Genomic DNA, 17,218 nt, shown 5'->3' with positions numbered 1-17,218 from the left:
ACAACATAAGAGGATACAAGAGTGTCGAGGGAATCAGACCCTGGGTCAACTAGACCCAGACTCCCCACCGGAACCCCTTCGAGATGTGCTATAGTCTCTCCGGAATTTTAACCTTACTCTTACTTATCGCTTTATATCTAGAATGGATAAACTCTGTCTCTTGAGTTCAACCTAGAGGATCTATACACGAATCCACAGAGCGCTTCCCTGTAGGTATGGCTCCGCCCCCTTTAGGTAGCGCCGCCATTACTGCGGTGTCAATATCAGTCAGCTGCTACTACGCAGTAATGGCGGCGCTACCTAAAGGGGGCGGAGCCATACCTACAGGGAAGCGCTCTGTGGATTCGTGTATACTTGGTAGATTACAAGTGGCTTCCGACAATGACTAGACTGCATTGCTCAGAACTCAGGCACAAATCTAGAATTAGATTTAATAAACACTCAGTGATCGGAGACCAATACTATTGCTTTGGCGTCTTTTACCAACAGCTACGGGACACAACTGCTGCTGTATCTGCGTGTGCTTCAACATTAACTGTACAGACCTAATTTCACTCTTGGCTCTGTGTTATCACCAAGCGACTAGTGCCAAGTGATCTCTCGTGAGCGGCGCTCTGTATCCTGCTTGTATAGGAAGTAAATGAGAGCCACTCGTTGAGAAATGGGCTTAGCACCAACCACCTTACTCAGTAATAAACAACAGATAGATATCTCCACTGGGGAAATATTGTGAGAATGAAAGCTAAGGCCGTGGACAGGGCCTGTCCCAACCTGTGCCAGTTAGAGAGGAACTCTCAAACACAGGCTGGCTCCTATCTTAAAGTAGTAATTTGTGTTACCAATCTTACCACAGAAATACAGGAAAAGGACAAAAAACCTGGATATCTTTCTCGGCTAATGAGGCAGGGGAGGCAGTCGTCGCACAAAGTGAAGTTCAATAAAAAGTATTTATTAAGAAGTGAGTTACAAATATAGAGTAGTAAAGCATTGAAAAGAGAAGAGGCCACGAGGTGGCTATTAGCTGTATATGACAACAGATGTCTCTAGATGCAAAAAGTCCAGGAAGAGTGTCGCCCAACCTAGGGCGGCAGGGTTATAGAAAGAGCAGTCCGTCGCGTCATATTACAAGACATGTAGTTGCACCTCCCACCCACCAAAGTCAACTCCCATCCCTCAGAGCACGTACACATGTTCCCACAGTGACGCATCACAGCTGCAGCCGGTGCGTGACCTTGAGCGTCTAGTATCTTATCAGCTTTTACCTAGACAGTGCATGAGAAACATTTCTAGCAGAGAACACATTTATAGCTGAGTCATATTGTGCTAGCATTTCTCTGAAGGGCTAATAACTGGGCCCTTGTCTCCTTTGAGCGGGATGGTGTCGACCCTGTGGGTTTCTGTAGTATCCTAGATCAGGACTCGGTGCGTATGTGTGGGGATGCGGCATCGCACCCCACTGGACTGGCTTTTTCCCCTGTAGAAGGAAGATGGCCCAGCAGCACGGGGCTTCTTCTTCTCCCTTGTCTTCTTGTTGTGAGATGAGGAAGAAGTGGAAGGTTTAGGGGCCACTTTGCGATCGATGCACTCGCTCTCAACAAAGAGCTATCTGTGCTAGCTGCAAAGTGTGCATATTTAAGCAAGTATTTTAAAACAGTGAAAGCTACTAACAGAAAGTGATAGACCCCCCGACTCGAAATAGCGACCACGTTGTGAATAATTATAAACAAACAACCTCCAGGTGCTTCCAAGTTGGGGGGTAGTTTGACCAAAACCGAAGGTATTGAAGAGGAGGACACGGAGAATGTTATGGTCATCAGAGATCAGAGGATTTAGCAGCTGGCATTCTGATAATGTTAGGAGCAATGGACCTGGCAACAGTGACACTACGACCAGGTAGGTCCAACCAAGTGTTTCCAAATGGAATGCAGTCTGCACAGAACCCTATCCATCATTTCCAAAGTAGACTAGGTTTTTTGCGACCAAAAGACCATGTATTATAGTACATAATGAAGTTGACCAAAGTTTCACAGCTGCATTATATTTGTAAATAAAGCACTTTGAAACTGAAGATGATGGCCAATGTTGATGATTATTGATTGATACAAAATAAATAAGCCCCCCCCCCCCTGCAACGTTTCCTTTTTGCCACACATCTACACTTCATGGAGTAGGCCTACATTTTTTGTACCAAATTAACCGAAATAAAGTAATAAAAAACGTAAATAAAAGGGGAATAACCGCGAACCGAACCGAACCAAACCGCGAACCACGCACCGTGACCCCAAAATATTGAATTGAACCGAACCGTGGATTTTTGGAACCGTTGCAGGCTTAATATATATATATATATATATATATATATATATATATATATATATATATATATTTATATATATATATATATATTTTTTTTTTACTTTTTCCACACAGAACCAGGAGATAACATGCATACAAACTGGCTCAATAGCGCCCCATGCCAAAAAGGACAATGTGGTATTGCAGGTGAAAGTGCTTTATAAGCCAGAGAGAAGTTAGTTGGAATGAGTATATCTGAGGCTTGATTTAGGCTCAAACCTTTTGAAAAACGTTTGAGGGACATAAACAATATGATATTAAATATTATTATTATTTTTTAAATTCATGGTGTAGATCCTTTAAAGTTGTAGTAAGTCCAAAAATAACGATTTTTAGCAATCTCTGCTGGTCACTACCGTCATTGCAGGTCTTTAGTGCATTGCATTACCCAGAATTCCATTTGTTTTCACCGGAAGGCGGAAGCGTTTCAAATAGCGTTCTTTTAGTTGTTTTAACACTCGCATGACTAGCCGGTCAATTTGGACGATTTTGAGAATTTAAAGTGGAGTAACTTCTCTCAGGAAGCTCAGAGAAAGTTCCCCTTTCATGACTTTTCCTAAATATTTGTTTCAAATCATCTCTGTTTTTTTTTTCTTTTCTGAAACGTATTATAAATATGAAATAAACCCCATATATACCGTCCCAGCAGTGGTGTGATCTAGTTTTTTTCGGAGGGTATACGATAATTATTCCCTGCACGACATGCGCGATACGCTATCGCGTTTTCAATGGATGAAATGGTTATTATATCTGTATACGCTTTCCCCCAAAAAAATCGGCACTGTATACAGCGTATACAGCGTACCACGGTAGAACACATCACTGTGTCCCAGCCGTTATATTTTGGCTAAATTGACCGCTCTCACCCTTCTCCCCCAGGGGATAAGCAGTTGACACCTCCAGATCCCCCGCAGAGCGGCCGCAGACGTGCAGACTCGCTGCGCAGCCATGTCTGCTTATTATAAGCGACTTTGGGCTTGATTTTCACGTCTTTATATTATTATTATTATAATTATATATATAATTACATTATAATGGTAATAATTTTCTACTCCACTACAGCTCAGAGGCAAATCTTGTACTCCACGACAATTATTTGAAAACTTTAGTTACTAGTTACTTTGCAGTTATAAATATATTTTCATACTTGTTTAGATTAGAGCTTCATGCATGTCCTTTTGTAAATGATTTTTTATTAGGTATATATTTATATAGAAAGGTCTAACCAGGGACTGGGGTTGCAAATTAGCCTCGGCTATAAACCCCATTCATGCCTCACTGTTTTCTCAGGGCACAACGAGGCATGCAACATTTTCATAGACCTGACTGCTTATTTCTCTCGCAAAATTTGGCAACCCATTTTCAACTTTCACTTTCATTGCAAAGCGGCGGAAAAAAAGATCAGATCTACAAGCATACAGCTTGTCACGCAGCAACTGTTTTGTGCTTGTAGATCAGATATTTTGCGCAGGATTGGGCACATGTGGAAACATACCAACGTGTTCACGTGTTGCGCTGTTGTCAGCGACGTGGAAAGTGATGATAGAAGGAGACGCTTTATGCTTAGGCATAATAGGAAAATAATGTGAATAGTATTATTATGAATAATACTAATATTGGTTTGTCAAGAGATATCCAGTGTTTTGGACAATGGAGATAGTCACGTAATTAGGCAGTGGCTTCAGCGTTCATATAGGCTCCATGTTTCCCTCAAGAGTTTAATGTAATGCTACAGATTGCACTGTTTTATACGCTTTTTTATATATAAAGATTTTACATACAGAATCTGCAGTTACCATTACAACTAAATTACTATTTTATAATGTTTCTGCCTGCCTACAACAACATAATGTGTGTGAGCTAACTGACTGAGCAGAGTGCAATTGAATGTTAATAGCTATTTAGAAGACAATGGAACCCCCCACTGTGTGGGTGAGAAGGTGTCAGTTGGTCTGGAGCACAGAGGGGAGACAGTAACCAATAGGATAGCTTGATTTGGGGATCAAAAAGACCGTTTTTCAGGCAGTGTGTGGGATGAAGAAACCCCAGTCATGCTAGTGTTAACAAACTTCTGCGCTGTTTACGGCTGTAGACGCCACAACGTGGACGTGGATGTAAACAAAAGCTGCGTGCACGATGGTCGAGGGTCCCGACTAACGTCTGGAACAATTACATTTCTAACGCGGTCCATTGCAGAGTGATCGCCGATCGAAAACAGAGCGCCACGTGGAAAAATAAATAAATAGATCTCTTCACGGGAAATCCCGGTTTCGGCACTCAATGCGACTATTGCACCCAATGTGTTAATAGCGCGGTAGTTCTGGACAAACAGGAAACCGGTGCATTTCCGCATTTCCATTTCCAATGCGACTATTGCACCCAATGTGTTAATAGCGCGGTAGTTCCTGGACAAACAGGAAACCGATGCATTTCCGTTTCCGTTTTCTCCACTTTCAATAGAAAATATAATAGAAAAGGCTTTCGGGGTTGAAATTCATGGGATGGGTGTTGTGAAACAGCTAGAAGGTCCTGGGTTCGATTCCCGCCGGGGAAGGCTGTGGGCGCTGGGAGCGTGTCTTCTCCTCCGCGTCACCAGCACCCATACCCTAGGTGGGGTTGGCGAAAGGGCCTACTCTGTGTGGAGTTTGCATGTTCTCCCCGTGTCTCCCAGGGTAGTTAATACCCTCACAAAAACATGTAGTAATCCTGGTCTCTATACTGCCTCCCCCTGGTCAACCGGGGCGCCTGATGGAGGGGAAAGGAACTGGTTGGAATAACGTGTTCCTTCCACGCGCTACGTCCAACCAGGGAAACTCTCCCCTGTCAGGTGACAAGAAGGTCAGTTGGCTCTCATGCATTGAAGGAGGCATGAGCTCGTCCCTGGGCTCCCTAGGCTGGTGGGGGGAGTGTAGTGCCCAGGATCACTTAGAAAATTGGCACCGGGTGAAAAAAGGGTTACAAAATCGAGGGATAAAAATTATAAAGTGAAACAGATATACAAAAGATATACAATTTAACTTTCGTTTTTTTGAAAAAGTTACCTAGTATAGCTTTAAGTAAAAAAAACGATGAGTATTTTTTCCACCACTTCATACCTGAATGTTGAAGTCACACATACAGGTATATTCACTGTATGTGAATACTGCCACCTAGTGGTACAGACATATTACTACTGTAGATATAGCCTCGATCTCCAGACTTTTATTGTTTAGTTTTGCTAAACAATAAAAGCCTGGACCAGTGCGTCGGTGTACCCGGTATAGGAAGTGTTTCATTTCCCCAACCAACCAGAGTGCAGTGGGCGTCGCTCGTAATGTTGTGTTGACGGGGCGGGGGTTGACGGGCAGATGGGTGAACCGTGGGGGCCCTCGGCGGTCCGTTGCAAGACAATGGGAATCTCGTTCGATTAACTCGGGCGCCCCCACGGCGTACGGATCTCCTCGCCGAGCCCCGTGATGGGGCTCGAGGCGAGGCCGGCCGCGGGGGCCCTCGGGCGTCTCGTTCGATTAACCCGGGCGCAGCCACTGCTGAGTTACGGGACAACCGGGCCGCAGGGCAGCACGACCAGCATAGAAACGTAGCTGCTCGCAGGTTCATGTCAAGTTCCCCCACCCCCGACCCCATCAAGGTAACTTGACTTGCGGGTCGGGGACTCTGGTTTACTCAACTCCTGCGTGCCCCACCTATGTGGTCTGCACCCATATAAGGTACTGTCCCGGCGTGGGCACTTGGCAGTGCCTGCACGCCCAACTCACACAATTCTGCTGCGCCCTTTAAGACAAGCATATGCTACTGGCAGGATCAACCAGGTAGGCCTCCTGTTCCGCCGCGGACGTCGCGCCCAGCTGAGGCGCGCGCCGCGGGGTTGCCGGTCCGCGGAGGCCGCCGAGGCCCCCCGTGAGGAGGGCGTCGGTGTCTCCCGGAGGCGCGCACTGCGTCGGTCACCACTTCTTCCTTTGCCCCTTAGCCGGTCGTAAGCATGTTACAGGGGATCGGCGCCTTTGCGCCCCCGCGGCGTGCGGATCTCCTCGCCGAGCCCCGTGACGGGGCTCGAGGCGAGGCCGGCAGCGGGGGCCCTCAGGCAGTCCGTGGCAAGGCAACTAGGGTAGACGGTGCGTCTCGGTCTCGCTAGGCCGGGGTCGGCCGCGGAGGAGTGCGGAGGACAGGCCACCGAGGCCTCTCCGCACGTGGTCCCTCCGCGCCTGGTCGGGCCCGCAGGCTGCAAGCAGCGTCCACCGAAGCACACGAGGTGCCGGCGGGGCCCTTGCAAGAGGCGGGCTACGAGTGCCTATCGGTCAGGGAAAAGTAGCGGGTTCCACGGCCCTTGCGGGCGGCATGGTTCCCGTGGATCACAGTGCAAGACTAGAGTGGCCACCGTGGCCGACGGCGGGCCCTGCATTCGGGCAGGCCTGCCGTCCGTGTCCCCAGCGTCCGCACGCTGGTCCTTATATCCGGGCTGGGAAAAGTTGGCGAGACTCCCGGGAGAGAATTTCAAAGGAGGGGGCCATGGCAGAGCCCAGGTCCTTGTGGGCTCCACGAGAACTTCCAGGGTGCCAGGCCGCCCGACCGCGTCCGACCGGAGGCCTCTCTCGGGCCTGCCGTCGTCCCATCCTCGGCGCAGGGGAGAGGCCGTGAGCCCAGAGCTTCCTGGGAGCGCTGGACTCTGAAGAAATCCTGGCTTTTTTCCGAATCCTCCAGGATTTGGGGCCTCTTGCGGCGCCGACACTGCCCCAGGACCAGGCCCCGGTTCCGGGCATGGTCCATAGCTACCCGCTGGCACCAGTGGCCACTTTCCCCTCACGCGAAATTTCACGCAGGAGAGAGGCCAGAGCCCCAGACCTCACGGGGCCTGCAAACACTGTGCGATTTTCACACTTTTTCCCGGGTTTTTCGGCCGCAGTTTGCCCGGGCAGCCACCCAGGGACCCGGGGGGGGGACCGACGCGTGCGCACCCCCGGCCCGGATCCAACGAGCCCTCCTCCGGCGCCGGGCGACCCAGGGACAGGGGTCCGGGGGTCCTCCAGGGGGTCCCCGCGGACCTCTTGAGGTCATACAAACACTCAGCGTGATTTTTTAATTTTTTTTTAGAACCATGATTTTGGGGGTCTCCGCCGCCCCATCGCTACCCCAGGAAGGTGCCTCTTCCTGGGCATGGTCCCTACCTACCCTATGGTACAAGTGGCCACTCTCCCCCCATGCAAAATTTCAAGCAGGGGAGAGGCTTCGAGCCCAGAGCTTCCTGGGAGCTCTGGACTCAGAAATATTTTCAACTTTTTCCGAAAGCTCCAGGGTTTTTGGCCCTGTCAGGCATGGGGACGCCCCCGAATATGGTGGACCATGTCCGGACATGGTCCCTGTATACCCTATGGCAAAAGTGGCCACTTTCCCCCCCATGCGAAATTTGTCGCATGGGAGAGGGGGGGAGCCCTTGAGCTCCTGGGCTCTCCGGAGCGTTTTTGGGGTTTTTCGGCCGCAGTTGCCCCGACGCGTGCGCACCCCCGCCCCGGATCCAACGAGCCCTCCGCCGGCCCCGGGCGACCCACGGTCCGGTCGGTACCGACCGTTTTGGCCCGAAAAAGCGCAGATCGACAAGCCCGAACAAAGTTGAGATTTTCGGCCGGGGGTCCTCCAGGGGGTCCCTGGGGACCTCTGGAGCCCATGCAGACACTTAGAAACATTTTCGATTTTTTTTTGAGAACCAGGATTTTGGGCGGTCCGTGGCCCATCGCTGCCCCAGGCAGGTGCCTCTGTCCTGGGCATAACTACCCGATGGCACGGGTCGGCCTTCCAGGCACCTCCAAGAAAATTCCTTGAGGCAGGAAGGCAGGGGCCCACCTCCTCGAGGGAGCCCTGGACTTAGAAACATTTTAGATTTTTTTTTGAGAACCAGGATTTTGGGCGGTCCGTGGCCCATCGCTGCCCCAGGAGGAGGCCTCTTCCTGGGCATGGTCCCTACCTACGAGATGGCACCAGTCGGCCCTTCTCCCTGGCTCTCCCCTTCACACAGGGCAAGGGCCAGCGAGCCCAGTGCCTCACGGCACAGTGCCGGGTGCACACTCGCCCGCTCTACCCGCCCCGGGAGCCACCGTCCCTGGGTAGGAGGTGGTCCATGGACCCCCGATGGGGACCAGGGACCGGGGACGGCGCCGCCTTGTGGACGCCGGCGGTATTGCGCCCCAAGCCGTTTTGAGCCCAGATTCCGGCTGTCGGACCCGCGGGGCGTCGCCACGCACCCGTACATGGGGCCGACGCGTGCTTTAGCGTGATTGTTTGAGTGTGGCTTCAGGAAGAAAATTCCTAGCCTCGATCTCCAGGCTTTTATTTTTTAGTTTTGCTAAAAAATAAAAGGTTGGAAATTCCTGTCCCAGCTGTTGGTACGCAAAAGCGCCTCGCGTCGTCTGATGTGGTGCGCATTATTTATTGTGGGTGCGCATGCGCACCTGCGTACCAGTTATGTGCACCCCTGACCATTAGTAAAGGTGTGTCTGGGTGACATAGATTATCATACAGTTCATGGGTGGGAAGCCGGAAGGGCATTGTGTCATTTGTTGCTCCAATAGAGAGTCCTACTAGTCGGGTCACTTATTCGGCAGGCAGAGGAATTAGGTGAGATAGAATGAAACTTGCATGTATGAATATGTATATATATATATATGAATATGTATGCATGAATGAATGAGATGCATGCCGGTTCCTCATACACCCACCGGGTTACGGCGGCCTCACTTGGACAAACATAATCATTTACCAATGATCTACATCCCTTTCCTTTAGCTTGCTCTTCTCAATTAAACAATGAATAATGTTCAATCACAACATAGCATGCACAGACTTTCTTAGAAGCTTTCTTAGCATTTTAGCATGAACATTCAAAATATCAATAAACATTTGTTGTATTCCTTTTTTTTTAACAGTTCTTTCCGTAGGGCTACGTAAGCCAGTCCATTCGCACGCGGGCATGCGGCGTGTGTGTGTGTGTGTGTGTGTGTGTGTGTGTGTGTGTGTGTGTGTGTGTGTGTGTGTGTGTGTGTGTGTGTGAGTCTCACTGCATGTATTTGGGGTTTGGTTTGCAGATGTGGCCAGAGCGTGTTGTGTATGCATCACAGTCCCCAGTGGGTGGGTGTGCCATCGGTATCGGGCGGGGCGGGTGTAGAGGGGATGTGTGTTGTGACTGCATGTCGAATGGCTCTGGTGTTTGTGGTGGTGTAGGTGGGAGACTGACTGTTATGGGGGGGCTGGCAAAGTGGGTGTCTGGGTCGTCTGCGTGGAGCTGTGGTGGTGGTGGCTCCGCGACAGGAAGGATGTGGCGGCGGTTCCTTCTGTACGTCCCTCCGTTGGATTGGATGACGTAGGAGCGTGGCTCTCTGGCGATCTCTCTCACGGTCCCAAGCCGGTCGTATCCCTTAGCGGTCTGCATGCGGACCACTTGTCCCTTTGCTAATGGGTGCAGTGGGCCACTGGACTTGTCGTAGTGGTGCTTTAACACAAGTCTTTTGTCGAGGAGACGGGTGCTGATGCTGCGGGTGTCCCTCGGCGCCGGTTCCAGTAGTTTGTTGCACACAGGGATGGCTGCACGAGTCTGTCGTGACATCAGACGGTCAGCAGGGGAGCCGAGCGTCGGATCACGGGGGATGTTTCTGAGGTTCAGGAGATTGAGAAAAGCGTCGGTCCCATCTCTGTAGGACTTCTCCAGTAGCTGTTTGGCACTGCGGACTGCTCTTTCAGCAAGCCCGTTTGACTGGGGGAATTCAGGGCTGCTGGTGGCATGAACAAAATCCCATTGTTTGGCAAGATCCCTGAAATGTTGACTGCTATATTGTCGGGCATTGTCAGAGAACAGGGTGTGTGGTGCGCCGTGAACTGAGAAGTGCCTCTTCAGTTTGGGGATCACCATTGATGATGTTATGTCAGGGAGGAGGTCAATTTTGAACCAGCCAGAGTATGAATCCACAAGTACTTGGTAGTGTTTACCATGCCAGTCGAAAATATCTGTGGCCACTGTGGACCATGGGAGGTCAGGGACTTGGTGGAGCAGAAGGGGCTCTTTCTGCTGGTGAGGCCTGGTGCTGTTGCACACCGCACATGAGACCAGCTGTTCCGTGATGTCTTTCGACATTGATGGCCAAAACACCACGCCTCTAGCCCTGCGCTTGGTTGCGTCAACACCTGGGTGGCCATTGTGCACAATGCTGATGTACTCCTTGTGGAGAGACTGGGGGATGACCGCCTTGTGGCCCTTCATAATAATTCCGTCCTCTTCAGTCAGTTCATCTCTGTAGGGGAAGAAAACGCTGGTGGCAGGCTGAAGCTGGCTCTTCCTGTCCGGCCACCCTCGGAGGATAACTGTACCGAGGGCCTGCAGCACCTCGTCTTTCGCTGTGTGTTGCCTGAGTTCCTCCAGGCGGGTTGTGGAGATGTAACTGACCGACATGACGTCCAAAGTGTCGTGGTCTTTAGGGACCTGGGGAGAGTGTGGGTGTGGAGCTCTGGACAGGGTGTCCGCCAAGTACATGAGTTTGCCCTTCATGTACACGAGGCCAATGTCATAGCTTTGCAACTGAACAGATTTTTTTCAACTGCGCCACCTCACTGTTCCACTTCTCATCCCTCCCCATAAAACATTTAACCATTTCTTGCTCGAGTTGTTCAACGGAGGTTCTGATGAGAGTCTCCATCTCTGCCATTCTCCAATCTAGGTACCCCCGTAGGATCTCCTCCCTGTTAATAGCACTCTACATTGCTTCTACCAAGTCACCCCGCCCTCGCTGCACTTCCTTCTTGCAGGTTTGCAGCTTGTCCTTAAGTACGGCCAATTGTTGCTGTACCGTGACATTAGGGCCCTCACTTTCCTCAAAGTAGGCTGGCGCCTCAACTACCTGCTTTGCTTTTCCCTCATTTTGTTTCATTGTGCTTTCCCCTTTCTTTTTTCCGTTTTTAATAATAAGTATATGAATAATAATAAGTTCGGGGTACCCCTGGTATTTGTAATCCAAAAGAACTGGATGCTTGGTTTTATCTCACCGGCCGCGGCTCCTCCCGTCTCCAAACACTGACCGGCGTCTCATTCATAAAACCCCAGCGCTCGACGTCCCGCAGCAGCAACGTTATGTTCCTCTCCCGCTGGGCTCAATAGTTCTTAACTTCAGGCCGCAGTTTACACTTAGTCAATTCTGTAACCATGTAACACTGGCACCTCGGAGCTCCGCTCTTCCACCCGTTCACACTAGTGCTCGGGCTGTTTGTTTGATCTCCCCTCCCCCCGTGGCACACCCCATATTTCTGACGTCGGATGGCTCCAATGTTCCAATCACCCGCAGCACTCAGCCCCGTTACCCCTCAAGTGAATAGGAAATGTCCATATAGCTCAGTGTCCAACATGTCACATATCACTCGTACATAATAACATGCATAAACTTAGATCAAATGTTACATATCAATCAGACATAATAACACCCATAGATCAAGCAGATAAATATAATAAATATAATGTGCATTTGTCACAAAGGTTTATATATATATATATATATATATATATATATATATATATATATATATATATATATATATATATATATATATATATATATTATATATATATATGTACTGTATGTATTAGAGATGCGCGGATGGGCTTTTTCGTCACCCGAATCCGCGTGTACATGTTCATTATCCATCCGCCATCCAACCACATTGATTTTATCATCCTATTTATAGATCCGCACCACAGGGACGCACATGGGATTATATACACCTCTGTAGTGACTGTATACAATACATATCCATGGTAACAGCAAGCCCTCCGTCTCCCATCACTTTTTCACATCACAACTTTTCATTTAAGACGTATCCAGTGATCGGCAAGAACTTCACTAAATCATTCCCACACCAAACTGTTATTCCTCCCTTCTTTTTTTTATTGTCTCCGCCAGGAGCGAAAGGCATGACCAAGGCTATGTTTTGCACCCTGTCACGCCGTCCGTCTGTGTGTGTGTCCGTCACCCCCTCTGTCTGTGATCGGCTAATCTCCGGCACTGTTGGCTTGATCGCAACTAAACTGTGCACACACACTCCCTGAATGTCACTTCAGAACATTTGCCCCAAATGTTTTACATGGGCCTGTTATAGCGCCACCAGGAGGCCGCTTTTTGCAAACACATTTTTTGACAGTAGCCTACTCCTACAGATTTTGTATCTCTATAGTCATTAAACAAAATGTATCTTTCCGATTTTTCATATTTCATCCTGATTGGCTAAGAATGGCTTCCAAAGTTTGCAGGAGTGCTCCGTTTTGAACAAAATGCCTCAAATCATGTAAAACACATGTTTGGATATTACTCAGGTTATATTCAGATTTTATCAAAATTTCACGCAAATCGGTACACATGATCTCTATAGTCATGTGATCAAGACGGATCTGTTAGATTTTTTCCTGCTTGGCTAATCTATAGTTTGTAGGAGTGTTTTGAACAAAATGCCGCAAATCAGGAACGCAAGCGTCCGATTGCGGTGAAAATGTGCACGCACACTCGCACTATGTTGAGGAACAAATGACTCCCTTTCAACATTGCCCTATTATAGCGCCACCAGGAGGCCGATTTTTGCAAAACATTTTTTTTATATTACTCTACAAATGTTGTCCAAACATCACGCAAATCAGTACATATGCGATCCGATCCGTCCGATTTCTCACATTCCAGCCTGACTGGCAAATTCCGAACATTGCTGGCCCACACTAACCTACCTGACCTGGCAGAGACCTGTGCGCTGAGGAGCACTTTTTCTAGTTTTAAATCCTCCATTAAGTGTCTCTCTCACTATAGAGCGTCGCAGTTCCCGCCCACTTCCGGGTTTTTCGTGGTGCCGGAAGAAAAAACTCAATGCATTTTTCCATTGACATTTCCAAAAATATTTACATCTATTAATTTAAGCCTCGAATCAAGCCATCATGACATGACATGAATCATGACCATAAAACGTTTGATTCTGTGATTTTTTTTTGTTGAAAACGGCAAAACAAAGGGTATTTATTAAATATAGTATATCATATAATGAAATATAAAATAAAATAAAATCACAGAAAAAAACCTTTTATGGTCATGATTCATGTCATGATGATGAAACAATACTTTTGTACTCTTACTCAAGTAAATGTTTAATTCTGGACTTTTACTTGTAACAGAGTATTTCTACATTGCAGTATTGATACTTTTACCTCCACTGAATACCTGAATGTTGAAGTCACACATACTGTACAGGTATATTCACTGTATGTGAATACTGCCACCTAGTGGTTCAGACATATTACTACTGTAGATTTGAAATGACTTACTGATAGACACACACACACACACACACACACACACACACACACACACACACACACACACACACACACACACACACACACACACACACACACACACACACACACACACACACACACACACACACACACACACCAGTGGTTCAAAGTAACTAAGTACATTTACTCAAGTACTTTACTTAAGTACACTTTTGAGGATTTTTTACTTTTACTTTTGAGTATTTCCCATTTTCAATACTTTAACTTCCACTACACCTCAGAGGCAAATATTGTACTTTTACTCCACTACAATTATTTGAAAACTTTAGTTACTAGTTACTTTGCAGATATACATTATTATATTATAAAACATACATTAACCACTTTAGACCTATTGTATACATAGGCTATTTGAAAATAGCCGATCTACAAGCTCACAACGTGTCGTGAGGCGTTGTGAGTTTGTAGATCTGCTATTTTCAAACATTTTAGTACTTTTACTTTTGGTACTTTAAGTATATTTTGATGCCAATACTTTTGTACTTTTACTCAAGTAACATTTTGAACACAGGCCCTTGCAACAGAGTACTTCTACATTGTGGTATTGATACTTTTACTTAAGTAAAAAATGTCAGTACTTTTTCCACCACTGAGACACACACACACACACACACACACACACACACACACACACACACACACACACAGGGAGTCTTTGTTTTTTTTACAGGCCACAAGCGGGAGTCGTCAGGTGGGAGATTGGAACTCCAAAGCTTGTCTGACAGACTGTTTTTCCATTTCAAGTGATTTTTTGGGGTGTGGGACATTAAATAGCGGTCCCTCACCCTCTCCTGGCAGCTCAGTTGAAACCCGTTGGCGTGTATACTGTGTTCGGCGGAGGCGCCCGTGCTACAACAAGGACAAACAAACAAGGCCTCCAACATAACTTCCAACAAAAGGCGCGTGTTGGTGTCGTCTTTGGCGCAGGCCAAAGGAAAGGCCGGGGCTCCAGGCGGCGTGTATCACAAATTATCCTTCAAACGAAGTGTTGTTTCAAAGGGAGCCGGCGTTTGTTTGAGCGTCAAATTGCTACCTGCCGTTCTCAAAGTTTCTTTCTCCTTTTCTCCCTTTTCTTTCTCTCCCCTCGGCCCCCCCCCCGCCACTCAGCTAACGGTGGCAGGAACGAATTAGAAGCTCTCAGGTAGACGGTATGGCCAATTGACGATGACAGCTTCCCGCAATATGTGACATAGTCGCCTTTTCTTCTGCCTCGCTCCTCGTTCCTGCCTTGCCTTTTATTGTTTTACCTCCCTTCTGGCTGTGTTCCACTTTCTCACCATTCTTGTCATGATGTGCTGCCACTGGGCTTATTCTTTTGCTCTTTTCAAAAAGAAAAGAAGTAAAAGAAAAGCTTTTTTCCTCGCGTCGCACTGAATGTACTTTGAGCCATGAAAGTGGTCCAGCATTGTCACAGGCAGTGAGTGACAGACTGCTTCATGTCCTCCACATCTTTGAACCATTGTATAGAAGTTCTTTGATCCATTCTAAACTGTGGTGCAAAGTAACTGACTACATTTACTCAAGTACTGTACTTCTGTACGTAAAATGTTTAGGTATTTTTACTTTACTGGAATAATTCCAATTTCCAATACTTTTACTTCTGCTCCACTACATCTCGGAGGAACATATCGTAATTTTAATTCACTACAATTATATGAAAATGTTAGTTACAAGTTACTTTGTAGATTTTGATTGTTATTACAAACATACCATAACCACTTCAGCCCTATATATACTTTATTTTTTAGAAAATAGCAGATCTACAAGCTCACAACGCGTCGCGGTGTAGATCTGCTATTTTCATAATATTTGTATTATGCTTTGAAAACTCGTGAAATGGGACTACTTTGATACTTTACATATATATTGATGCCAATACTTTTGTACTTTAAAGTAAATTTTGAATACCAGACTTTTACTTGTAACAGAGTATCTCTACATTGTGGTTGATACTTGATACTTTTTAGTAAAAAATGTGAGTACTTCCAGCACTGATTCTAAACTAAAGTCTCTCTCTCTCTCTCTCTCTCTCTCTCTCTCTCTCTCTCTCTCTCTCTCTCTGCCTGCCACAGGCGCCAGATGAAGATGACTTGGTGCTGACGCCCGACGGTACGCGAGAGTTCATGACCTTCGAGATCCCCCTGAACGACTCGGGTTCGGCGGGCCTGGGGGTCAGCGTCAAGGGCAACAGGTCCAAGGAGAACCATGCGGACCTGGGCATCTTTGTCAAGTCCATCATCAACGGAGGGGCTGCCTGCAAGGTGAGAAGACCTTTGGTCACTTTGGTCCTCGATTTTCGATTGTTTTCACTTACCTTTGAAAAATAATAGACTATCTCCAGTATGATCAATCCTAAAATGTGGAACTTTGTTTTTAATAGAAATATATATATATATATATATATATATATATATAGATAGATAGATAGATAGATAGATAGATAGATAGATAGATATTCAAAGACTTGCACGAATTTTAAGATTTTTCCAAAAATAGCAGATGTACAAGTTCATAGCGCGGCACTCGGTGCCGCGCTATGAACTTGTACATCTGCTATTTTTGAATAGCCAAAGAAATGTAAAATGACACGAGAGATGCTTTTCCCGGTCTGAATGGGTTTAAGAAAGTCTCCCCCCCGTCCCCCCCTTGCTGTTTTTCTTACAGGACGGACGCCTGCGCGTCAACGACCAACTCGTTGCCGTCAACGGGGAGTCGCTGCTGGGAAACACCAACCAGGAAGCCATGGAAACGCTGCGGATGTCCATGTCCGTAGAGGGCAACAAGCGAGGCATGATCCAGCTCATAGTGGCGCGGCGGGTCGCCACCAGCAACGAGGTAGCTAATCTCTCAAGAACAGATTCTGCTCTCCGCTTGAATCTGTCGGGGGGGTTCGTCATAACGTGTACGCACTGGCCTACAAGTGGGCGTGCCTTCAGATCAGGAAGCAGGCCGCACTTTACCCAATCAAATGTAGTGGGTGGGATTTACTGTCTCTGCTCTCGCTTCCCACTGAAAACAAACCGAAACTCATTTAACAATAGCGTCCTCGGAGCAGACAAAACCACGGAAAGATATTCACATTTTAACTTGCTCTTTCATCATAGAAACAAGTGGGCTTATAACCAAAACGATCCATGTTCTCTGGGAGAAGTGGTGTTAGTGTTCCGTGTAGAAATATTGTTAGTGGGAATGAAAACATAAGCGCACCACTGGAAGTGGAGCGCTGAGGGCAGACCAAAAACCCTGGTTTCCTTGCGCACGGGTGCTCCATTTAGCTCCCCCCAGAGCCAAGTGAAAGAGTAATTTTTATTTGGCGATGGGTTCCCAGATTGCGAGGTAGCTAACAGCTAACAGGCAGTGTTGCCATGTGCGCTTATTTTAAGCGACTTTGGGCTTGTTTTTCTGTAAAGTCGCTTGTAAATAATTGGCGGATGAGTTTTTTTGGGCTTGTTTCTGAAGTGTAGTTGCTTATTTGGGCTTCTTCCCTGATGTTGTTTAAAC

The 17,218-nt window shown here is 47.4% G+C and overlaps 1 protein-coding gene across 1 annotated transcript in view; it reads left to right on the top strand.

The window, feature by feature from the left end:
- The first annotated feature begins 15,807 nt into the window (after positions 1 to 15,807).
- LOC308105227 (transient receptor potential cation channel subfamily M member 5-like) overlaps positions 15,808 to 17,218 on the top strand; it is a 419,337-nt gene continuing 417,926 nt past the window's right edge. The window contains exons 1-2 of the mRNA XM_080455863.1: positions 15,808 to 15,978; positions 16,382 to 16,552. Coding sequence (XP_080311989.1) covers positions 15,841 to 15,978; positions 16,382 to 16,552 — 309 coding nt within the window. The 5' untranslated portion in view covers positions 15,808 to 15,840. The remainder of the gene's footprint in view (positions 15,979 to 16,381; positions 16,553 to 17,218) is intronic.

The sequence above is a fragment of the Gymnoscopelus braueri genome, assembly GCF_963280865.1.
Source record: "Gymnoscopelus braueri genome assembly, chromosome: 17".
In the NCBI taxonomy this organism is placed as follows: domain Eukaryota; kingdom Metazoa; phylum Chordata; class Actinopteri; order Myctophiformes; family Myctophidae; genus Gymnoscopelus; species Gymnoscopelus braueri.
The sequence above is the reverse complement of the archived record's forward strand: the minus strand, read 5'-3'. Positions and strand labels throughout refer to the sequence as shown.